Below are 25,683 nucleotides of genomic sequence, written 5' to 3' on the forward strand. Positions count from 1 at the left end.
AACATAATACAATACAATGCAATATAATATACTATAATATAATACAATATATGTCCATATAAACAGATTAGTACATTTAGTCAGCAGACAACAATAATAGATAGTCTTTATTCGGTTTTCTAATTTAAATATACTACAGTACATTCAAGACCGCTATACAATATACAACCCAAAGGTGATGGTGTACTTTCAAATGTTAGTAGGAAGAGATACTTCCAACACATAAGGAAAAGTTTGCCCCGTAATTTGTATTTTAAAGAACAGGATTAACATCTTCTCTAGATAGACTTATAGATTTATTTCTTAATTGTCTATTAACTTATTTTGATAATGCATCTGGTTCTTGGTTATATCCGATTTGACCAAGGCTCTTGTTTCACAGATCCAGCGGTTCTTCATGTCACAGCCTGTTTTCTGCCAGTTGGCCAGAGGATCTGCACGTGACAGAGTGAGAGCACAATACGCTCCAGAACTACCTTGCTGTGTTCTCCAATACCTGGCCATAGGGAAACATAGGATATCAGTCAGTGTGTCTGCTCGACTCGAACATATTCGCATTCTTTCAGAGGGTAAGATGAGAAGCGAAAAATGTAATCGGCCTACCAACATCTCTAAAGCTCACAGACAATAACAAGTTTTTCTCATTTAGCTCTGTAAATAAACTCCCATGGATTTACAGCGTCGTTTTCCTTTGCTTTGCTCTAATGGCTATGAACTGTTGAGTGATATTGTGGGTTTTTTCTTTTGTGCTTACGTCACAGTGAAGTTGCTTCCATCCTCCCACAACCAAGTATTCATCTCATCCTTGTCACGCAAGCCCATCCAGTAGCCATGCTTGTCATCATGGTAGTAGTTTGTGTTGTTATTGATGAATTCCTACATTTGTGATACAGGTGTTAATTTAGAAAAAAAGAGAAGAGAGATAAATAAATAATGCAAATGTGACTAAAAATATTAATAACAAAATTATAGATGCATATCAAAAAGGATTCGAGACACTTAAGAGTTTTTTAAACCAATCAAATGTGGAATTTTAGTATAGTTGTGAAGCTTAGGTAAATGACTGTCTGTCTCATAAGGCCACGCTTCTGGACACTATGCGTCTCCCTTTTTTTGAATGAAGATACTGTAGAAACGTGGATGCTCTCTAGCTTTGATTGAACATATCAATACGAAATCAGTCTTGCCTGTTCCTCCAGGCTTTCAATCACCACCAGATCTGCCTTCCTCTCTCTGCAATGATCGCGGCTTTCCTCCAAATTTCTCCAGGAGGAGGAAAAATTCGATTTACTAAACAGGTAGCAGTTTAACTGAAACAACACCCAACCATCCAGACAAGGTTTACACACTGTTAAAGAAAAAAAATAAGGAAACTATCAAAATTAAGAATGTATACCTATATGTATAGCCTATATATTGTTTTTTTCACATATCTTTCCAAATAAAGACATTTCCCTTCATCAAACTCTTTGATCATGATAAATTCACTCTAAATCATTACACTTTTGTGTGCCAGAATGTCAAAGCTGTGAAAGAATAATCATGTCAGAAAACAATATCCACGAGTAGATTTTTTTTTTTAAATGCCATAAAAGTTAAAGCTGGGGTATATGATTTCTGATTGGTCAAAGTTAAAATGAGCTGTACACTTTGACTAATCAGAGCGAGGCTCCGATTATCGGTTCTTATTGGCTGTTGGGACTGTCCATTCACTTTGGCACGTTGGTGTAGAGCGTGTCAGGGAGGGACCATAGGGGAGGGACCAAAGAGAACAAGTGGAGCGGTTGAGGTATTTGAATTCGAATCTCTATCCCAACTACCATTTTCTCCCCAAATCCTCCACCCCAGCTTTAAGTGAAAAAAATACAGTACATTCATAATAAAGGAGCTGCAAAGTAAAGTTTTCCAGTAGAACTACGAGTGGTGACAAAACCCAAACAGACCAGAGAGCACTACAGTACGTTATCACCTCTCTGAGGGCAACGGGTTTTCACTGGGAAGGTCTTGTACTGCATGATGACTCCCATGGTCCAGTTGAATCCGTCTTTCTGCCTGGTCAGCTCTTCTGTCTGTCTCTCTAAGTCCCTCTTTTCCGCCCACAGCTGCAGATTTTGTGCTGTTAGGTTGGTGATTTCACTGCGATTCTCTGACATGACTGCATTAACTGAAGTCAGGAGAATGAACTGTTATTGTTGCACTCACTTTGTTGTCATCAAAATGCCTTAAAAGTCTTTGAGAGCAGGTAGATGAACAGTAAGACTTACAATAGATACACACTGTGATGATGACGCACACCAAAATGACACAAACTATCCCCAAACCTGCTGCCACCAGAAGAAGCAGAGTACACAGTGGAGCTTTCTTTTCTTTTTCTTCTAAAAAACAAAACATATAAATATAAATTAATTAAACTAGTTCCTATAGCAAATTTCGTACTTTTTTAAATTGTTGTAAAGCAGAAATAACCTGAGATGACAGGATTTGTATCCCTTGCCAAATCCTCAGTCGTGATCTCATCGTAGATTATTTCCAAGTCGATTGGTTTCTCTGCAACGAAAAGAAGGGGAAATGAAATGAAATATTTCAAAAGTCACTTCCTGGTGTTCAGCGAGGCATATCAACATCCTCCTTTGGCAATTACAAGACACTTACAAAGAGAGAAGCCCTCGCTTGTTTACCAAAACACTGAATATATTTTTTTGCTGAGACAACTATAGTTTCAAGTTATTTTATTGTCATATAGAACATTTACAGTTACAACAATTAGAACTGTTCAAAGACACCAAATAGTGCACAGTTTGAAATATTAGGAATAAAGTAACAGGTACATGTTCAAATTAGATAAAAAGTATGTGGGAGGGAAATAATATTTCATAAATCTGCCTCAAAAGTGTTGAAGTGAAAAAATATATATTTCAAATTGTCAAGGAACTTGAGGCTTAAAGGTTTGAAAAATTCCTTTTACACAAATACTGCATTTTTACCCAGAAAGCAGGTTTCCTGTGTCAGTCAGCCCATGTCAATGTCGGTTATTAAATGTTATGTCAATTGGTTATAATAGCTGATAAATAACTACAAAGGAAGGAATGTGAAAGTGCGGTTACTCATTTAAAGTGGGAAGTTTTATGTCAAATGTTACTTTGGGAAATATAGTGGAGTAAAAATACAATATTTCCGTCTTCTATGTATTGGAGTAAAGTTAAAAGTCACAGGGTATACAACAACGACTAATAGAAAGACGTACTTAAGACACCAGAGTAAAGATACTTAGTTACTTTCCACCAGAGCTGAGTTACACAGCTGTGGGTTCAGTTCAGCAGATTGTATATGTACACCAGAGTACAAGGAACAATTCAAAAAGACACAGTGAACATGACTCACCATGTCTAGATAAACCATTCTTCTTGAAAGCCACCGCCACGTAGTTCAGTTCTTCCTCCACCATTTTTTAATCTAGTTTTTGCAGACACTCAAAGACAGAAAGATAAAGTCATAGAACCACAGAGGTTTAAATGGCGGTCTCTGTGACGGCACTAAAGAACTGCTGTTCTTCTTTTTTTTTGGTAGAGTGTTGTAAGACCGTGGAGTTGTTGGGCTCATTGTGTGCAGGGGCAAGTTTCATCATACACTATGCAAAGGCATAGTCATCACGGATCTTATTATAATGTTTATAAATAAAAATGAGGAAGTAACACATTTGTATATTTGGCTGTTAAATCTTCTCTGGACTACATCTGGTTTAGTTTTTTTGAAGGACGTGTGTCTGCCTATCAGCATGTAGAAACTTTTGTTTTCATTTTTTCCTTACTCCAAAATGATCACGAAGGGGAATCAACACCTGCCTAAACTGTTTCAACAAATACAATCTAATTGTGTGTAAACAAAAAATTAGATTTAAAAAAAAAAAAAAAATGATGGGAGCAGAGAAAGGCTGTAAACATATATAAATCGTTTGATTAAAAAACATATTTCACTCAAATGAACTATATTGCTCAGAACAACTATCGTGTGTTTGTCTTCAACCTTTGGTTATTTATGTGTTTTCCCATTTAAACATCATGAATTAAAATGTAAACACAAACCTTATGGGGCCTCTGTAGTTTCTATGTGTTGCCACCAGGGGGGAGTATAGAGCCCAATCATAATGTGTGGAGACTGTTTTCACTGTTGGCTATTTTAATTTGGCAATAATCTGTAAATCAATTTAAGAAACACTTTGAAAGGCGTTTGAATTCATGTGAAAATCTGTTATTCAGACAGTTAGATATTCTGTGTTGTTTACGTCCAATTAAATGAAGTAGAATGCTTTAAGCTATAGAAGAAATAGACTGATATGAGGAAATGCATTTTAGTAACCTTCGATTTACAGTGACGCATCAGATTTAATGTGTAATGCAAATACCAAATGCAAATAGATCAGTTTGTAAACAAAGAAACACACTCCTGTGCTATTTGATCTTACAGATGAAAAATAAGAAGGTCCCAACCATTCTTGCTCAAGCCTTTCGTGCGGTCTTCCTTGAGAAGTGCTAAGTCAACTTCCTCCTTTTTAAGATATGTCAGTATTTTTTTCTTTTAGCTGGATGATGTATTCCCTTATATTCCATGTCCATACTGACGGGAATGTAACATTTCTGGGAGTGGTTGATGCCTTAAATATGTATCCATTTCCTTATCCATAACCAAGTTCCCTCTTTTTGATATCTACATTAGATTGGCTCCGTTTATTGCCTCTCACTTGAGAAAAATTGGGAAAGTAAGATTTTTATTTATATAGCACAACTTAAGCCAACAATGGAAACTAAAACAAATTTACATAATAGAAGACAAATAATTGAAATAAGGAAAAGGGGACTAAGAAAAACAATGGTTAAATAAGGGTAAATAGTAGTAATGGTGAAATTAATTAAGAAATGAATTTAATGAACATGCATAACACATGGGATAAAGAACATAACAATAGTGAATATAACTAACAAAGGCCTCTTGTGGAAGATAAAATGTTTCTCTCTTTTTTTGCACAACACATTGAAACACTTTGGTTATTATGTCACAGCAGAAACTTCTGCACCTGCAAGATGTCGATCACAGGAGCAGAACTAACGGATTTTGAAGAAAAAAAACACAATAACAGAGGAATAGGGAAAATGATGAAAAGTTACATATTGTTTTATATTTTGTTTTGCAATTTCTTATTTTCCAAAATTGTATAAACTGTTTTGAAAATGTAGTAGGAAACATGATGAGTGAATACTTTGAGTAAACAGACAACATTTTAACTAATTGGACCACATCAGAACCTCAGCCTCACAGATTATTTTGTTACGAATATTACAGTTTTCTTGGTTCCAGCTGGCGGTTTGGCCGGGGATCATCAGTGCACAATCACCATGGGTGTTAGTCTGCTTCCAGTACCTTCAAACACATTACATGAATATTTATACCTTTAGTAACATTATTCCTACTGCTTATAAAACAACAAATAATGTAATTAATAACATGATGCTGAGAGGGGTCAATTAAATGTTTATCGAAAAGAGAGAGAGGCTTTCTTACTCTAAAGTGACATTACGTCCATCAATCCAGAGCCAGTCTTGGTCACCAGTTTTTTTCAACCCGAACCAGTATCCATGATAGGCATCGTAGTAGGGCTTGGTGTGATTACTGATGAACTCCTGTGAGTCATAAAGAAATACGTTTTTTTCATTCATTTTTTCATTGCATTTTAGGAAAGGTTGTAATGTGATTTTATTATTTTGGTTTAGCTAGTTACTCTAAATTGGCATGTAGCCTAATCCCTAATTTCCAATTAAAATGCAGTTATGAAGCTCCTTGAGTAACTTGTGGCTATATTGTGTTGGAGCTCACCTGTTCTTGTGCACTATCAATAACAGCCAGATCTGCATCTGCATTTCGACAATAAGTTCTGCTTTGTTCCCATGTCTTCCAAGGAGCCCTTTCGTCCCAGAAGAAGTAGCACTTCTCCTGGAACAGAATCCAGTCTCTTTCACACAGCTGACAGTCAGAGATCCCTGAGAAATGGATCAAGATAAGAATCTATTATTCGGAGCATTAAATACTATATTGTTCTTGGGCTCACCGTGTCACATAATGGACAGTTAAAGTGCATCCAGAATACCGTAATAGATTACTATTGATGCATACTATCATTAGTAGATAAATATCAGTGTTAGTTGGTGAATCCCTTTTTTTGATTTAGCAACTTTTTCTAGCGCCGTCAGCGGATCAACATTTTAATTTGTCCAATAATTTGGTTATTAACCAAAAAGCTGCTGAACTAATGACTTTTTTTGTTGCATAGTTCTGCAGGTAGCGAGGGCTACCTGTATATAAATACATAGTATTATTACTTCACCCTTCATTTGCCCTATTCACAACACATATTTATTCTCCAAGTAAGCTAATACATGTGGGTTAAGAATGAGACCTACTGTATGGACATAGAAAGAATCACATACTTTTTTCTGGGCAGTAGTTCTTTACTGGAAAGTTGTCAAATGTCATGATGACTCCCAGCGTCCAGTTTAGCTTGGCTGTCTCAGTCTCTAAGACGTTCCTCTCTGTTATCAGCTGCTGATACTCTGAGGTCATGTTGCTGAGGTTTGCTTTCACTATGTCCATCCCCACACCGACTATGTTGAGAATGAGAAGACAGAGTGTGAGTTAGTGACTTCATAGCTCATATGTTTAATTGATTAAGACATATTTTCCCACAACATTGATTTCCATGTTATTATCATGTTGACATTTTTATTTTTAAGCTCCCTATCTTCCGTATTGACGCAGCAATTTCCCTTATCATGTGACCAGGCAACACTTTTTAAAGCCTTCATTTAGAGACTGTTTGAAAATGTGCAATGTTCAATTGGAACAAAAACATTTGGTTTCCCAATCCCCAAAAAATTATGGTATGAATGCATCGCAAAATGGTTAGGAATAATGTATTCTAAAATAGGCTCTAATGAGTTGAAGTTATATTTTAGTATGTTCCATTATGTCATGATCCCGTTTGGGCTCCTTGGCCTTATATGTGTTTTCCCTTTTCACCTGTGTTTGTGTGCTGAGCTAATTGCAGGGGTGGAGCCTGGTGTGCTGGAGTCAATTAACAACATTCGCAGCTGCCTTCAATCTTCATCAACTGCGCTACTTATACCCGGGCCTACCTTCCAGACACTGCCAGATTGTAGCTTCTGTTTTTCACACATTCTCCCGGCCTGACTCCAGCCACCAGCTCCAGCCCTAGCTCTCCAGCACTACTCCTCGGACCCCTCCTGCCTGCCCGCTCTAGCCTGCTTCCACTCAGCCCCCTGGACTTGCCCCGTTGCTCTCTCCCTGGACCCCCATGCCAGCCAGTTTCCCTCCCCGGATCCCGGTCCTAACACCCTACTGGTTTTCTCCTAAAATAAATCTTCTTTTACTCACACTGTCTCTGCGCCTGTGTCCTCCAGACCCAACCGTAACACATTAATATCAAATTAGCTTAAAAAAAAATATATACAGTATATAAAAAAAAATTAACCAATTTAAACTTTACATTTAGAAATAAGAGTAAAACACAGAGTATTCAGATGAAGCAGAACTCACATTACAGTAATGTAATAGTTTTTTTCCCCCGTTAATAAAACACATCCCATACTGACTCTGTTGGTCTAGATGTAATGTTAGCTTCACTCATCGCTCGTTGAAAAACTCACTGTAGATGTTGACACAGACGCTGACCACCAGGAGGACACACAGTATCCACAAGAGAATCACCAACACCCGAGAGTGAGAGTGTTCAGCTGCTTTGTCATCTGATGGAAATGAGAAAGCTCCTATTCAAATCATGATTGCACATATAACTCAATTATTCAATGTCCTATATGTCAATCGCCTCCAAGCAGGACAAGAAAAAATGCAAAATGTACCTTTATTTGGTTTGATTTTCTCCACAATGAAGTTCTCTGCAACTGTACTGTAAACTTTGAAATAATAGTAAGTCACCATAAAGTGTCAGTAAGTTATGTTCTTTTTCCAAAAAAATATAAGCATATTGTGTGTTTTGTAATGTTGTGTAGCTTAACTGATAGAATGAAAATAGTCTTACCAGGTGCAGTAGTGGCCGGACTTTTAGATTTTACATTCAAATAAATTCCCGCCTCCTTTTCTTGCTCTGGTTGACAGTAACAACAAGGGATTCATAATCTCTACATGTTTTTCTTTAGTGTATATTATACTGTATGAATATAAGGTTAAATAAAGAGAAATACACGAAAAAGCTCCTATTCAAATCATGATTGCAATTGTAATTAAGTATAATTATGGCTGAATTGTAAAATGTATTCTATGTATTGATGGTTTTACTTTTTAATAATAATAAATAATAATGCATTTATTTTATATGGCGCCTTTCAGGGCACTCAAGGTCGCCTAACAAGCATAAAACAAGGCAAAAACACAATTAAAACAAGTTTAAAAAGCAAAACAAGTTTTTATAAGCATTCGGGAGTAAATTTGTCAAAAATCATGTGCAGATCTCACTCACTGAGCCTTCACTGCAGCTTTGAAAATGTCACTATTACAGTAGTTGTTAATTGTATTAAAAAAATAGGAAAAAAAATAAGCAACTTACCTTTTGGAGCAGGAGCAGCATTTTTAAAATCCATTGAAGAATACTGGATTTCTTATTCCATCCGTAGAAGTCCTACAATGCCGTACTTCTGTTTCAGTGCAGAGATGAGAGCAGGCTTTAACAGACACTGGTACTTCCCAATTATTTGCGGTGCCACTTAAGACAGACTTGGCTTCCAGTACCAGACAGACAGTGGTAATGCATAATGAGGAACACACAAGAGGTTCCTCTTCCCACTACGACTTCATTGCTTTACAAACCGCAACTTCTGAGTTTTCATTATGTGACATATTAACTGGAAAGCCTCAGCCAAGAACATTGATTATACAAGATAAAAAATAGTTGTCTGTTTGCCAATACAGACCTATTTCCTTTGCTTCTGCAACGGGCAAATGTCCCAATAGTTGTGTAACTCCCTCCAGTTAACGGACACGGACACAACTTCTCTGGGTAACAGTGCTTGAGAACAATTGTAACCTATAAGCAAGCCAACGTCACAGTCAATTAAAGGAGCAATCTCTTCCGCAAGGTGCTCTAAATGAGGCCATGCTCTTGCTGTCTTGGGTGTAGGAATGTGACTCACATTGGCAGGAATGAAGTCTCTAGAATAGGTAACTGGAAGAGTAATTGTCTTTGCTGAATAAAAGCCTCTGATCTGTAACCCAGTTAACTTCTGACTTGGAATGACTGTACTTCTCGAAGACAATGTTGAGAGTTTAAGTTGCACTGGCTCCTTCTGTGTGTCCAGAGCATCTGCCTTTTCTTTCAGGATAAAGGTGGTGTCACTTTGGTTATCCAGTAAAGCATATACTAGAACTTCATACTCTGGGTTGCTTGTTGTTGACAACCACACTGGAATAACGGTGGACGTGTAGGTTCCATCCATGTCTTGCACCACACGGTTAGAGGTGGCTTCCTTAGAAGCTTCATTTGACTGCTTAGAATCCGACCTTTCCTTAGACTTCTCCTTCTCTTTGGCTTGTTTCCAACTCTCCTTTCTCTCATCATCTTTCTTCCCGTCATCCTTGACACGATCTTCATGCAAACAGGTAGGGTGCTTCCTTTTACATGTGTCGCAGACACTCCTCTTTTCACAGTTCTTGGAAAGGTGTCCTGTCTTCAAGCATCCAAAACACAGTCCTTTAGTTTGCACAAACTTGACCTTTTCTGAGTTTGACTTGTCTTTGAACTTTCGGCATGTTTGAATGCCATGGTATAACTTCTCACAAAAGACACATGCTTTAGGGTCTGGGTTTTCTTCTGTGCTGCTTGCCAGCACCTTTGCACCAACATTTCGAGACTTTGGTGTCTTAACCTTTTCACTATCACCAGACTTCAGAGCATGAAGAGATGTCACAGGGTTGCATGCTATCTTGGCTTCTCTTGCAACAAACTGAACAAATTCGCTGAAGTTTGGGAAGTCATGTGTCGATTCTTCAACCATAAGGACCTTTCTGTTCCATCTGGCTGTTAACCAATCAGGAAGCTTGTTTAGCATTATTTGGTTTTCACCACAGTCATTTAGGACTGCGAGGCTCTTTATCTGCGACATAGCTGCTTCACAGCTTCGTAGAAAATCTGAGAATTCCCTCAGTTAAATGCTGTCCTTGGGTCCTATCTTTGGCCATGAAGTTATCTTGTCCCTGAAGGCCTTGGCAATCACAAAGGGGCTTCCATACCTTTCTGCCAGGATGTCCAATGCTGAATAGTAGGCTGCATCCGTGCCTAGCAGGAAGTAACCTTCAATAGCTTTCTTTGCAGGCCCTCCAACATACTTGCGGAGGTAGTAGACCTTCTCATTCACTGGAATGTTCTTCCTGCCGATCAATGTCTCGAAGGACGTTTTCCAGTCTTTGTACCTTAGTGGGTCTCCATTGAAAACAGAAGGCTCTGGTATTGGGAGATGGCTTGCGTTGATCGACTCCGTTATTGCTTTGGCAAGTGCTGCAGTGCTATCTTCTTGATGAGCAATGGCAGCAGGTTGCACACTTTCAACAGTCTGTGTCATCATAGCAGGTTGTACATGTGTTGCGTTTTGTGGTGTTGCCACATGATGCGCAGAAAGACTTCTTTGAGTAAGTTTAGCTTTGGTTTTCACATGCTTACTGCTATGGAGCAACTCTGATATCTCTTCGTCCGAACCCACTTCCTGTTCGTAGACCTGCAGTCGGGCTTTTGCAGCATTAATTTTCTTAACTGTCTCTAAGCGCTCTAACTGCCTACGCTTCTCTTCTAATGCATTTTTTCTTGCAGCATTTTCTTCTTCTTGCAGTGCACGCCTCTTTCTGTTTTCTTCTTCTTGAAATGCAATTTTCTTTCTGTTCTCCACTTCAAGGTTCCCAAGCTCTTTTTCCTTAAGTTCCATGTCCTCTAAGACCTTTAATGTGGCTAGAGTTGCAGCTAGCTCTGCTGCAGCTTCCAGTTTCTTTGTAGAGGACAGGCTTGATTGCTTTGATCTGATGCTTGCAGACTTTGAACTTTGTGAACACACACTAGAACCTTTGGAGGTTGCACATGTAAGCACCAAGCACGCGTAAGTCCCACTCCAGTATGCTCGTTCTTTGTGAGTGTCTGGAACCCTTTCTCTTAATGCAAGAGAATCCCCTGCATGTTCCAAGAGCTTTCCAGTGACAGCATCACACGTGTCTACTCGGCGGCGCGTCTTGCTATCCGGAGTAGTATGTTGGCGACTGGCGTACATCTTGATAAGCTTGTTTTAAGCTGAGAACACACTCAGCTTAAAACAATCCGCCCGATCTGGCGCGTGGTCATTTTGTGTCAAAAAATTGTCCAACGCGCCCAAAAGCAACGCGCCTACGCCATGGCCTACGTAGATGAGCCCGCCCGAAACTTATTTTCCCCTGCTTTTTCTATTGCTGATCAACCATGGCTGAGATAATCCCCATCGCTGCGCTCTATCTTTTGTGGGAGTCCGAGGAACGGAGCTACGCAGCTAGTCTCCCCCGATATATTTTTTCCCCTAATCAACCATGGCTGCGATCAGATCCGACCCGACACAACAGCGTTTATGTCCACACAAAAACAGCAACTACACGGCCAACAATTGTGCCAAAAAACGAATAAACAGCAAGTGAACGGAACAAATAGCCTTAAAACAGCATTGCAGATTCACGCCACTCGGAAATGAACACAAACAGCAAGGCAGCACCATACCAAACACATTTACAGCAGCATTGTGCACAGGGCAGTAGAAAATAAAGGCAAGTAGCCTACATTACCTGGCTGTGACGGGACCGTGGCTGGCGTAGATAGCCTACAGGGCAGGCATAAACACCGGTGCTTCGCTGTACTCGTTGTGAAAGTTCCCCGGATTTAGCCGTTATGTTTGGGTTCATTATATGGAGGTGGTGGCCGCACACAGCCGGGTGAGTTAGCTAACGCTATCCGACCGGTGCTAACTTGGTTTATCGGCTTAAGCACAGCCATACATATTCACTGAATTAACCAGGAAGCCCATTCTCCTGGCTCACTTTCCCCACCCGAGCGGCTTCATATCACCAGCCAGCCGCATTTCCTCCACGGTGTTTATACAGTCTCGCACACACAGCGGTGATTATTTGCTCCTGGTTCACTTTCCCCACGTCTTGTAACCCCGAGCGGCTTCATACAGCACCAGGCAGCCAGCCGTAAATACATTTCCTACTCGGTGTTTGCCTCTGTGTTGTCACGGTCTCGCACACACAGCGGTGATTATTTGCGCCTCCATTTTGTCTCAGATTTTTCTGTCCTCCGGCTCTCTGCCAGTGACGTAGGGTCAAGCTCACCGCTGATTGGCTTCTTCTTAGATTGTCCTCTACAGCAGCTTGAGTTTCTACACCTACCTCAGTCTCTTTTGATGGGTTTGCATCTATATCAAAATCTCTAAACTGCTGCTGTAAACCTGTTGCTTCATTGTAGGCGTCTAATGGCGCTTTTCCACCGCAAATGTAGCTCGACTCGACTCAACTCGACTCGACTCAACTTGGTTTGGTAGCAGCACGGGTCGTTTTCCACCGCAAATAGTACCTGCTGAACGTGGGCGGGGTCGTCGTAAGGGGCTGAAAGCCTACTCCGGAGCAAAGTAGCAGAGCAGAAATTGCGAGCAGTTGTTGCACTATTAACTGAACCAACCGCCAAAAACACGGATGAAAAATGTTTAAGAAATACCCCCCTTGTATCTGTTTGCTAAAAGAAGTAGAAGAATATTGCTACGGGTCATTAAAAGGGATGGTTGTTGTCCCGATGTGTGACTCTGCCACAGCTATAGGGATGCGTCACGTACATCCCTATGCACGTAAACACGGGCATGATAAAGTTGACTGTTTAGTGCTTGTTTCAGGATACGTGTTTTCAAATGCAAGCCGTGTCTCAGCCTGAATATTTTATTGAGGTAATCAGTTCAGTCCGAGGCTTGTAATGTAATCGCTCGCTATCATGTCTGTCCCAGCTGGCTACTATTAGCCTAGCTGCTAGCTGCCCTACATGTCTCCTCTCGTATGATAAGTAACTTCCCCAACAACCAACACTGGGTGAGCTTAGCGAATATATGGAAAATAAATTCAGATCTGTGATGCAAATCAAATGAAAGAGAGCCAGAGAAGGCTGCACGCGGCGTAAATACACTCAAAAGTCCCGGAGAGTTGGGGAGAATAAACAACAGAATGAAGCTGGTAGTCTCTGGCCACTGATTGGCCAGACAATAGTCTGGCCAATCAGTGGCCGGCCGTCTGCCGACGTCACCTTTTAGCATCGGCTCAGCTCGCTTGGAACCTAGAGCGAGGCGATACCAAAAAAGCAGCCGCTACGTGGTACCAGGTACCATGAAATTGCGGTGGAAAAGCCAAAAATGCGAGTTGAGTCGAGTCGAGCTGATACCATGCGGTGGAAAAGCGCCATAAGTCCCTTTCATTTGTATCATACTCAAGCTCAGACATTTTCAATAAATTTGAACTAGCCCTTTAACACTTTTTTGTTTCCTAGCTCAAACTTAAAATTAGCTAAATAAGGTAAGTGACAAACCTAGCTTAATGTTACCAGTTAGATTTTGTTAACATTGCAATAATGTACCTTAACTTTACCTTTAGATTTAACCAACTGTGTTTTACAGTGTAGGGTTCAACCAAATGTTTTACAGTAAAGATCTAACCAAAAATGTTTTTACAGTGTACTCTGCTAGAAACACTTTCCACAATGCAAATTAACTTATTTTCACTTAAAGCAGAATAAACACTTCTCTTTAACACCAAAATAATACCAAATTCGGAAATATTATGATGGTCCCTTTAAATGATTATTTACCCTTCAACTAGCTTAGCAGTAAATAACTTGGTGAATACAGCTATCACTTCAACATGTACATCACAAATTAACAATTAACTTTTAGCACTTATTGAGTCCCTTAAAGCAATTGAAAGCTATTCCACTTCTTAATATTCAACTTGTTTTAAATATTAAACTTCTTGTAGGTTTAACCATGCAATGCTCCTGGATTCTGATTGCCTCTTAATATGTTAACAGTGTACACAGTCTTATCTGTTGATGCTCGAATTCAATGTAAACTTGCTAGCAGCTCCGTCGACGAACGGCAGGCGCGGATCATCCTCTCTCCACGTCTCCACCTCGTGTCGAGCAGGCTGAGTTCTCACTGTAGCTCCCTCCAGTTAACGGACACGGACACAAGGCTTTCTTCTTTACGGGCATTTATTAGCTCTTTCGTTGTCATCAGACATGCCAAACATGCCGTGAGAACTAAATAAAAGCTTAGAAATCACATTACAGAAATAATAATATTCTCACAGAGAATAGCACATGAATAAATACTCTCAAAAACATATGATTTACATTGACAATTACACATTAAAATAACTATACCTCATTGGCCGGGTTAACTCCGGGGAGTGATTCAGGTGACACGGAGGCAACTTCTCTCCTGTGTGTCTCTCGTCGAACTAACGCTACCAATACAATCAAAGAGCGGCAGTTGGCTCGGCATGCGCTGCATGCATGGACGGCTGCATGCTCTGATGCTGGCGCTACATCAATCAACAAATTAACCCCAGAACAGCAGTTTCGCTATATTAACAGGTCAGCTTGTAGACATATTTCAAAATAAAAGAAATGCAGATAAATATATAATATAATTAAATGTGGTTTGTTTTATGAAACTTAAAATATTGTAATAAACTAAAATTATGTAACTGTTTCTGCTGGCAGCTACAAGTTGCAACAGAAGAAGTTGACACACGTTAACATTGTCTAATACTGATCTAAACGTATAACCTGTCATGTCAGAACCCTAGCCCTGGTTGCTTAATTCCCATTTGTAGTTCTTATTTGGTGATCAGTCTGGTTGTAACACATTATGTCTGATGCATTCACCATTGGCGTATTGACGGATTGTGAATCAGTTCTGTTAACAACACTAGCTATTCAAAGCTAAGGCAGGCAATGTTATGCATTCCATGGTTCCCAGATCTCATGAAAAAAATGTGCTTATTTGTTCCGACTGAAGATTTAACTCCATACAAATAAGTCACATTCATAATAGGCAGTGATACAAGGTGTTATCTATGGCAGAGCTGTTGTATTGCGTCACATTGTACAGGTGTACCAATAATCGTATATGTCCAAGGAATATAAACAGATTATAACATTCAGTCAGCACACAAAAATAATAGATAGTATTTAATCCATTTTCTAATTTAAAAATACTACAGTACATTCTAGACTGCTTTACAATATACAACCCAAAGGTGATGGCATACTTTAAAATGTTAATAGAAAGAGATATTTACAACAAATAAGGAAAAGGTTGCCCCGCAATCTTGTGTTTTAAAGCTGAGGTATATGATTTGGAGAGAAAATAGCAGTTGGGATAGAGATTCGAATCCAAATACCTCAACCGCTCCATTTGTTCTCTTTGGTCCCTCCCCTATGGTCCCTCCCTGACACGCTCTACACCAACAACATTGGTGCCTTATCATTTATTTTGATAATGCATCTGGTTTTCCAGTTGGATCTGGTTTGACCAAGGCTCTTGTTTCACAGATCCAGCGGTTTCTCATGTCACAGCCTGTTTTCTTCCAGTTGGCCAGAGGATCTGCATGTGGCAGAGTGAGAGCACAATACGCTCCGGAGCCACCTGGCTGTGTTCTCCAATACCTGGCCATAGGGAAACATTCACAGGATATCAGTCAGTGTGTCTGCTCGACATTCTGGGGAAATATTCGCATTCTTTCAGAGAGTTAGATGAGAAGCAAAAAATTAAAATCTGACTACCAAATCTCCAAATTAACACATTGTTCTCATTTCACTCTGCAAATAAACTCTAATTAAATTACAAATGGTTGTTTTCTTCCTCTATAGTTTTATGGATTGGATTTTGTATAGTAAACAAACCTCTTTTGGCAACCTTTTCTAAGGGAGATAGACATGTTGGATGGAGTGTGGGTTTGTCTTTTGTGCTTACGTCACAGTGAAGTTGCTTCCATCCACCCACAACCAAGTATTCATCTCATCCTTGTCATGCAAGCCAATCCAGTAGCCATGCTTGTCATCATTGTAGTAGTTTGTGTTGTTATTGATGAATTCCTACATTTGTGATACAGGTGTTAATTTAGAAAAAAAGAGAAGAGAGATAAATAAATAATGCAAATGTGACTCAAAAAATGAATAACTAAATTAAAGATGCATATCAAAGAGGATTTGAGACACTTAGATAGTTTTAAAAACAAATCCAATGTGGAATTTTAGTACAGTAGTTGTGAAGCTTGGGTAAATTACTGTCTGTCTCATAAGGCCACGCGTCTGGACACTATGCATCTCCCTTTCTTTGTATGAAGATATTGTAGAAACGGGGATGCTCTCTAGCTTTGTTTGAGCATAACACTATGAATTCCGTCTTGCCTGTTCCTCCAGGCTTTCAATCACCATCAGATCTGCCCTCCTCTCTCTGCAACGATCGCGGCTTCCCTCCCAACTTCTCCAGGAGGAGGAAAAATTGGATTTACTAAACAGGTAGCAGTTTGACTGAAACAACACCCAACCGTCCAGACAAGGTTTACACACTGTTAAAGAAAAAAAATAAGGAAACTATCAAAATTAAGAATGTATACCTATATGTATAGCCTATATATTGTTTTTTTCACATATCTTTCCAAATAAAGACATTTCCCTTTATCAAACTCTTTGACCATGGTAAATTCACTCAAAATCAAAACACTTTTGTGTGCCAGAATGTAAAAGCTGTGAAAGAATAATCATGTCAGAAAACAATATCCACGAGTAGATTTTTAATTTTTTTTAAATGCCATAACAGTTAAAGCTGGGGTATATGATTTCTGATTGGTCAAAGTTAACATGAGCTGTACACTTTGACTAATCAGAGCAAGGCTCCAATTCTCGGTTCTTATTGGCTGTTGGGACTGTCCATTCACTTTGGCACGTTTGTGTAGAGCGTGTCAGGGAGGGACCATAGGGGAGGGACCAAAGAGAACAAGTGGAGCGGTTGAGGTATTTGAATTCGAATCTCTATCCCAACTACCATTTTCTCCCCAAATCCTCCACCCCAGCTTTAAGTGAAAAAAATACAGTACATTCATAATAAAGGAGCTGCAAAGCAAAGTAAAGTTTTCCAGTAGAACTACGAGTGGTGACAAAACCCAAACAGACCAGAGAGCACTGCAGTATGTTATCACCTCTCTGAGGGCAACGGGTTTTCACTGGGAAGGTCTCGTACTGCATGATGACTCCCATGGTCCAGTTGAATCCGTCTTTCTGCCTGGTCAGCTCTTCTGTCTGTCTCTCTAAGTCCCTCTTTTCCGCCCACAGCTGCAGATTTTGTGCTGTTAGGTTGGTGTTTTCACTGCGATTCTCTGACATGACTGCATTAACTGAAGTCAGGAGAATGAACTGTTATTGTTGCACTCACTTTGTTGTCATCAAAATGCCTTAAAAGTCTTTGAGAGCAGGTAGATGAACAGTCAGACTTACAATAGATGATGACGGACACCAAAATGACACAAACTATCCCCAAACCTGCTGCCACCAAATGAAGTAGAGTACACAGCGGAGCTTTCTTTTCTTTTTCTTCTAAAAAACAAAACAGATAAATATAATTTAATTAAACTAGTTCCTATAGCAAATTGTCATATTTCATACTTCTTTTTATTGTGGTAAAGCAGAAATAACCTGATATGACAGGATTTGTATCCATTGCCAAATCCTCAGTCGTGATCTCATCGTAGATTACTTCCAAGTCGATTGGTTTCTCTGCAACGAAAAGAAGGGGAAATGAAATGAAATGTTTCAAAAGTCACTTCCTGGTGTTCAGTGAGGCATATCAACATCCTCCTTTGGCAATTACAAGACACTTACAAAGAGAGAAGCCCTCGCTTGTTTACCAAAACACTGAATATCTTTTTTTGCTGAGACAACTATAGTTTCAAGTTATTTTATTGTCATATAGAACATTTACAGTTACAACAATTAGAACTGTTCAAAGACACCAAATAGTGCACAGTTTGAAATATTAGGAATAAAGTAACAGGTACATGTTCAAATTAGATAAAAAGTATGTGGGAGGGAAATAATATTTCATAAATCTGCCTCAAAAGTGTTGAAGTGAAAAAATATATATTTCAAATTGTCAAGGAACTTGAGGCTTAAAGGTTAGAAAAAATCCTTTTACACAAATACTGCATTTTTACCCAGAAAGCAGGTTTCCTGTGTCAGTCAGACCATGTCAATGTCGGTTATTAAATGTTATGTCAATTGGTTATTATTGCTGATAAATAACTACAAAGGAAGGAATGTGAAAGTGCGGTTACTCATTTAGAGTGGGAAGTTTTATGTCAAATGTTACTTTGGGAAATATAGTGGAGTAAAAATACAATATTTCCGTCTTCTATGTATTGGAGTAAAGTTAAAAGTCACAGGGTATACAACAACGACTAATAGAAAGACGTACTTAAGACACCAGAGTAAAGATACTTAGTTACTTTCCACCAGAGCTGAGTTACACAGCTGTGGGTTCAGTTCAGCAGATTGTATATGTACACCAGAGTACAAGGAACAATTCAAAAAGACACAGTGAACATGACTCACCATGTCTAGATAAACCATTCTTCTTGAAAGCCACCGCCACGTAGTTCAGTTCTTCCTCCACCATTTTTTAATCTAGTTTTTGCAGACACTCAAAGACAGAAAGATAAAGTCATAGAACCACAGAGGTTTAAATGGCGGTCTCTGTGACGGCACTAAAGAACTGCTGTTCTTCTTTTTTTTTGGTAGAGTGTTGTAAGACCGTGGAGTTGTTGGGCTCATTGTGTGCAGGGGCAAGTTTCATCATACACTATGCAAAGGCATAGTCATCACGGATCTTATTATAATGTTTAGAAATAAAAATGAGGAAGTAACACATTTGTATATTTGGCTGTTAAATCTTCTCTGGACTACATCTGGTTTAGTTTTTTTGAAGGACGTGTGTCTGCCTATCAGCATGTAGAAACTTTTGTTTTCATTTTTTCCTTACTCCAAAATGATCACAAAGGGGAATCAACACCTGCCTAAAACTGTTTCAACAAATACAATCTAATTGTGTGTAAACAAAAAATTAGATTTAAAAAAAAAAAAATGATGGGAGCAGAGAAAGGCTGTAAACATATATAAATGGTTTGATTAAAAAACATATTTCACTCAAATGAACTATATTGCTCAGAACAACTATCGTGTGTTTGTCTTCAACCTTTGGTTATTTATGTGTTTTCCCATTTAAACATCATGAATTAAAATGTAAACACAAACCTTATGGGGCCTCTGTAGTTTCTATTTGTTGCCACCAGGGGGGAGTATAGAGCCCATTCATAATGTGTGGAGACTGTTTTCACTGTTGGCTATTTTAATTTGGCAATAATCTGTAAATCAATTTAAGAAAGACTTTGAAAGGCGTTTCAATTCATGTGAAAATCTGTTATTCAGACAGTTAGATATGCTGTGTTGTCTACGTGTACTGTGTTGTCTAAACACAGTAGAATGCTTTAAGATATAGGAGAAATAGACTGACATGAGGAAATACATTTTAATAACCTTCTACTTACAGTGACGCATCAGATTTAATGTGTAGCTTATGTAACAATAGAGGGAAAATAGCGAGTATGTGTTGTGAGAACAATGCAGTGTTTGACAGATGGCAGCGAACCAATCAGCGAGCAGGATCTGTTCAGGAAACCCTCCCTGCTTCCTTTTTTTCCACCTGCGGAGAAGAAACCTCGCGGAGCCACAGAGCCTCGACACAGTCAGTGAAACAGCTGGAGGACATATATTTAGAAATAAATATAATAATATACATTTTATTTAAAAAGGACTGTCCCGGTGAGCAAGGATGGTGTGCGGTGGATTCGTTTGCAGCAAGAACTCGCTCTGCGCTCTCAATATACTTTATGTTGTAAGTAGGAGTTTGCTGCTGCTATATGCTATAGTGATGATGGAAATGTAACCTAACACCGGCATGTGTATCTGAGGATAACCGCTTTCAAACGGGGAAACAGGTGCTTTTGTCTTGAATGCGACCCCAGAAATGCGCAAGAGATTCAAGTGTGTGGTTTTTACTCATGACCAGTTTCCGGAGGAAATTCCACAGGCAGGTGCTGATGGTCAATGGTTAGGCCCAGTTAATGTCAGAACATTGCTCTGCCTATTGTTGATGTAGGCTAAGCTATATACATTGGCTGCTTAACTCAAACAATGAAATAAATATTTGATGGTAAATGCATATACATTCTTAGTAAGCCATGGAAAATTCACATTCAAAAATCTCAAACATAATTTCAGACTTTTTTTATTTTTATTTTTTTACTGAAGTGGAAAACTGAATCACAACAAACAACCTATTGGCAACAAATAATATTCTGCAGAACGTTTAACTGTAGATCTGCTATGTAATTTTCAGAAGTTTGTCTTGTCATCCCCTGTTTTACATATTTAATGGCACATGCCGTTTCCTTTGACCTAGATATCCAGTTACCTGGGTGACCTCAGACAAGTGCTCTTTATAAGCCCTCAGCTGACTAGAACTGCAATGATGAGTTGATGTCTTAAGAAAATGATTTAATAATGAAAATAGCCTCATCATTAGATGTAGCTGATGTAATGGTGGATGAACAGCTCTCCAAACCATCAACCTATATAGAGCTCCATACACTCTGACACAGTGTCACTAAAGTAAACACATTTTAATACAATAACTACCGTTTTTAATTTAGGCTTAAATTAAGTCATTTTATTAGTTTAATCTGAGCATAGCCTACTGTAGGTTTGGTTTCAGAAGTGGTGGGAGCACAATGAAGTCAGCATTTCATCAACAAAACAAACAAAACACATGTGTGCTAAGATATGCCTTTGACAAACTAGAAATGCCATGCAAATGTCTTTTATGATAATGCACCACTAACCCTCACTTCTAGCCATGCTCCTCGATAGACCTGACATTGTTTTATGGAGCATTTTGTATTTGCATCTCAGTAAAAAACAAGCGCTGTCCTTAACTGCCACATCTCTGACTGTATATCAACCCACAGATACATAAAGATGACATTGTTTGTAAGTTTTATTGCTGGAGAAATTAATTAAATAGTTGTTTACACATTTAACTTGCTCATTGTGGGCTTATAGCCTACGCTGAGTTTTCGTGTGGAATTTTTTCCTGTAGTAGTAGGGACGTCCTTAGGAAGACATTGATTGTACTTCCTCCTCCTCTCCATGGCAACATTGTTTTTTCTTCTTCCTTGTTGTATATGTGTACCACTGTTATTGTTTACATAATTCCTTGTATTGTTAAGAGTATAAACATTAAAGGAATACTTCACCCATACGGAACAGGCATTCTATCATTATAAAATCGCTATTATAATATAATGAATGAGGTTTTTCTTCCCTCAGTCTTTCCTCAGTCTTCCCTTGGCCCAGCTGTCATGTTAATCCAAACCCTAAAATGTTGAGTTAGACAGTGAGACCATAACAACACTCTTTCTGCCTTTTCTCAGGCTAGGATGAACCGATTTCTAAAATGTTTGCACATGTATACTACATAGGATCTCAGAGTTCAATACACCTTCATATTCCCACCGGTTGAAGTAGGTCTTTAACAATAAAGGGAAAAAAAAAGAGGAAAAAAATACATTGTTGTTTTTCTTGCTCCTCAGTTGGTGAGTCTGCTGATGATAGGAGTGGCGGCCTGGGGGAAATGGTTTGGCCTGGTGTCCAGCATCAGGGTGGTGGCAGTAGTCATCGGCGTGGGCATGTTCCTCTTCGTGGTGGCCTTCATGGGGCTGTGTGGAGCCCTCAAGCACCACCAGGTCCTGCTCTTCTTCGTATCCTTTTGGTTTTCTCATTCTCAAAGCAGTCGATAGTTAGCCTGCTATCGGTGTATGAATGGTAACGTGTAACTGGGAACAGGTCTCAATGGGATTTACCTGTATAAATGAAGGTTAAAAAAAAGATAATGAAAAGTCAACAGCACGAAGCTCTTGGTTGGATTTGTATTCCTCTGTTGAGCTTTGTGTTTTAATGGCTCTTGTATGGCAGCGACACGTTGAAATCTCAGGATGTTTTTATGATTTTAAATCCAATGTCAACTTCCTGAACTTGGTCCAGTACATGATAATCCTGTTCTTAGTGTTTGTGGTGCAGTTTTCCGTGTCCTGTGCGTGTCTGTCCCTGAATGAAAGCCAACAGGTATGTGTTCATTTTATTACATTGATTTCAATAATATTGTTTTATTGACAGGTTTATGTTGACCTATGTGTTATAGTTTGCTGCAGATAAACACGAGTACTCTCACATTTATGACCCTTGTACTTCATAAAATCTTCAGCTGAGTCATGTTGGCCACCCCATCTGCTTCCTGTTCAGCTTGATACTACTTTTAACAATTTTAAACATATTTTAAGGGTGCTGGAAAAAGCCTAGTCTGAAACCAGTCCTTGTTTTCAGTATTTGAAAGTGTTCTTGTACTTGGCACTTTCATTTAAATATTAAACCACTTATACATTATGTTTGTCTGTCTTTAACTCATTGCTGTTGCATTGTCCCAAAGTGGTCTCTCTTGTGAATGAGACCCTGTATAAATAAATGTTAAATTAAAAAAGAAATATAAATCTTTTTTTTTTTTTACATTTTCTCATTTCCAGAACCAACTGCTGGAGGCGGGATGGAACCGATCGGAGGCCACTCAGCAGGACGTAGAGAAAACCCTCAACTGCTGTGGCTTCTCCTCTGTGAACCTCAACGGCTCATGCCCCGCTGTAAGCAAATCCTCTAGATGATATTATTTTCTGTCTGCAAGAGAAACCTGATCTTGATTTGCATGATCACATCTCTGGCATTTACTTACTTACATTTGGTCCCCTTACTTCCTCTTCCCGTAGAGTTGCTTTCACATCGACCCTACGACCTGTGGCACGTGCTCGCTCATTATCCAGCGGTACGCCGGAGAGGTGCTCCGCATCGTGGGTGGTATCGGACTGTTTTTCAGCTTCACAGAGGTCAGTCCAAGGTTGCGTTCCGAATCGCATACTCTTTCTTTTTTCTATTCTACATACTACATCCAACGATTAAAAATAATCTAGTTAAGATGCAGTAGGCATACTATTGGGACATACTTTTACTCACTTATTTCATCATAACATTGCGCCTTGATCTTGCCTCTTGCTTTTATATCCGTCGCGTCCCCGTTTGTTTTCATATGGAGGCTTAGTCGATGTGACGTCAGTTCACGCGCGCACTGGATTGTGGGTCAGAATCGCCCAAATAGGATGCAGTTTTCAACACTAACAATCTTGGCCGGAGGAAGTAGGACATCCGGGTACTTCTAACCATCCTAACTCTGGCCACAAGAATCGGGACATCCTAAATCTTTTTTCTACATACTATATAGTATAAAGTATGCGATTCGGAACGCAACCCAAATGTTTTGGGGATTTTTTGGGCACTTTTGCCTCCTTAGACAGATGTTGAGAGGCAGAGTTGAAATGGGGCAAAGAGGGGAGGACATGCAGAGAATTGACCCAGGCTGGATTCGAACCCCGGTCTTCTGCGAGGCCTGGGCCCTGGGAGGGACACTCTACCCACTGCGCCACGAGCGCCCCCCGAAATGTGGACTGTTGGGTTCTGATATCAACATTAAGACACATTCCTCTGCCTGGGAGGAAGTTTATCGTTAACTTTAACTGACATTTAAACTCCTTTCCATTTCCTTTCAGATCCTTGGAGTTTGGCTCGCCCACAAATACAGAAATATCAAAGATCCTCGATCAAATTCTGGGGCCTTTCTATAACACTGCACCGTCTAATAAACCCCAAACAAATGCTGCTGAATCGTTTTTTCCCCCTTTTAACATAAAGTTATCCGGACGTTTGCAAGATTTTTAGATTTTTCTGAATTATCACCTCTGTAGCCACACACTAGATGGTTTGCAACAATGTAATGTAACATTTAAGTAAGAGAAAAGCCATGAGTCTTTAAAGAGTCGGCGACACAGCATCTGTCTAAAGTATAGCTAATAACTAACATTAGCCACTGATCATAGCCTACCAGACACGTAAGGTTGTAACTGCAGGACCCCTTTTGTTTGTATTGGTGGGTTTTATTGCTTGTACATTCAACTTTTTGTATGTAAAACTGTTATTTAATCTTTGGAACTGTAAAGTCTTGTTTTTTCTTTCATTGAAATTATGTAAGTGTTGTTGTTGTGCATATACATCCTGCCTCTTTTTAAAGAAGTTTCCTATCTGGACAGAGCCATGCTAGCTGTTTCCCCACCTCTACGTCTTCCAGTCTTAATGCTAAGCTAACCGGCTACTGGTTGTACCTTCAAACTTTCATAGAGAAATAATAGTATTAAGTAATCTTCTAATCTAAACTGACTCTCTGCAAGAAAGCAAATGAGCTTGAATTTCAAAGTATTTCTTTAATTGAAACCAGATACTTGTAGATAATCGCCCATTTAATGCTAATCAGTCCCAGTGATGGGGACCAACAGAAGCTGTGTGTGCTTGCCATACAAACACCCTAAGCAAATATAGTGCAGGTTAGCAACAGGATGATTAGTGCTCACCACTCCCATACTAACTATTCATGGGTGACCACACACATTGGTGTGTTTGCACTCAATGAATTTGGGTGTTGGATGTCCTTAAGGGCAGGAAAATAATGTGATCAAACTAAAGTTATACCCGTTTGGTTTTTGTTTGACATATTTTTATGTATTTTGCTTGATTCCTGTTTAAAAACATTTGAATATTGTAAATCCGTCCAAATTGTGTTTTATCAAATAAAGTAATTTTCTTTTCTTTCATTGTCCAAAATAAACATTCAGAATCGCAGTACATGTACGGAAACCATGGTATTGTTCTTGGCTGGTCAGATGGAGTTGTGATAGAAAGGCTTGATTCCACTCAGCAGTGGGTAACTTGGTGCCACATGACGCGCTCACATTCCTTAACCCAAACAGGATGCCAACCAGGAACTGCTGTTTGGATTCCTCTTGAGTGGCCAACACACTCCGCAGGCGGTTCAACCTGTTCACCAAGGTCACAGTCACCTTAAGTAGCTCAGCTGCTGCACTGCAAACTTGTTAAATGAAGTCAATGTTTGCACACCATATATTGGTCTGCTTTTTACTATTCATCTAATGATTCTGTGACACCCTAGCATGCTTTGGCAGGGTTGAGCCTATCACATGGCCCTATTGACGACACTGATATTAAATGTTTTACTATGCTTATAAGTTTCTGGTTGAAAGAAAAACTTTGTTTTGTATTGAATAGGCTTTTCAGTTGTCTGGCATTGCAGGATTTGAAATAAAGATATGTATTAAATATCTCCTATTTTGTAGTTCTTCAAACTAGAACAGTATTTTTTACTTTACATTATGTTGGTGAGCAGTATTGTACCATAATTGTTAACTTCACCACAACCACAAAATTGCATTTCATATATTATCATAAACGTGACAGTGCTCTCTGGTGGACAAACTATGTAATAACATCGTTTA

General features: G+C 39.2%; 3 protein-coding genes across 3 annotated transcripts; 1 reads left to right on the forward strand and 2 right to left on the reverse strand.

Moving 5' to 3' along the window:
* Positions 1-188: 188 nt before the first annotated feature.
* Positions 189-3,445, reverse strand: LOC307259707 (uncharacterized protein; the record flags this gene model as incomplete). Its single annotated transcript, XM_080039652.1, has 7 exons — positions 189-496; positions 755-876; positions 1,188-1,348; positions 1,970-2,164; positions 2,265-2,375; positions 2,467-2,547; positions 3,382-3,445. 7 exons carry the CDS (start codon positions 3,443-3,445, stop codon positions 304-306), a joined length of 927 nt encoding a protein of 308 aa, XP_079895778.1. The 3' UTR covers positions 189-303.
* Positions 3,446-4,855: 1,410 nt separating this feature from the next.
* On the reverse strand, positions 4,856-8,755 carry LOC307259962 (C-type lectin domain family 2 member L-like). Its single transcript, XM_080040057.1, has 8 exons — positions 8,633-8,755; positions 8,108-8,173; positions 7,929-7,982; positions 7,716-7,814; positions 6,480-6,653; positions 5,869-6,032; positions 5,557-5,675; positions 4,856-5,415 (listed from the first exon to the last, which is right to left on the reverse strand). Exons 1-8 carry the CDS (start codon positions 8,664-8,666, stop codon positions 5,280-5,282), a joined length of 846 nt encoding a protein of 281 aa, XP_079896183.1. The 5' UTR covers positions 8,667-8,755; the 3' UTR covers positions 4,856-5,279.
* An 11,144-nt stretch (positions 8,756-19,899) lies between these two features.
* Positions 19,900-25,519, forward strand: tspan13a (tetraspanin 13a). Its single transcript, XM_080039127.1, has 6 exons — positions 19,900-20,075; positions 21,832-21,999; positions 22,283-22,363; positions 22,819-22,932; positions 23,056-23,172; positions 23,890-25,519. Exons 1-6 carry the CDS (start codon positions 20,013-20,015, stop codon positions 23,962-23,964), a joined length of 618 nt encoding a protein of 205 aa, XP_079895253.1. The 5' UTR covers positions 19,900-20,012; the 3' UTR covers positions 23,965-25,519.
* Positions 25,520-25,683: the final 164 nt, after the last annotated feature.

The sequence above is a fragment of the Ammodytes marinus genome (assembly GCF_949987685.1).
Source record: "Ammodytes marinus genome assembly, chromosome: 13".
Classification (NCBI taxonomy): Eukaryota; Metazoa; Chordata; class Actinopteri; order Uranoscopiformes; family Ammodytidae; genus Ammodytes; species Ammodytes marinus.

Bases quoted from the DNA above. Each gene is read 5' to 3' on its own strand.
- LOC307259962 (XM_080040057.1), bottom strand. From the start codon at position 8,666: ATGGATTTTAAAAATGCTGCTCCTGCTCCAAAAG. The intron at 7,983-8,107 runs GTAAGACTATTT...ATTATTTCAAAG, and splicing joins TCCGGCCACTACTGCACCTG to TTTACAGTACAGTTGCAGAG. The intron at 6,033-6,479 runs GTATGTGATTCT...TCCATTTCTCAG, and splicing joins GAACTACTGCCCAGAAAAAA to GGATCTCTGACTGTCAGCTG.
- tspan13a (XM_080039127.1), top strand. From the start codon at position 20,013: ATGGTGTGCGGTGGATTCGTTTGCAGCAAGAACTCGCTCTGCGCTCTC. The intron at 20,076-21,831 runs GTAAGTAGGAGT...CTTGCTCCTCAG, and splicing joins CTCTCAATATACTTTATGTT to TTGGTGAGTCTGCTGATGAT. The intron at 23,173-23,889 runs GTCAGTCCAAGG...ATTTCCTTTCAG, and splicing joins TGTTTTTCAGCTTCACAGAG to ATCCTTGGAGTTTGGCTCGC.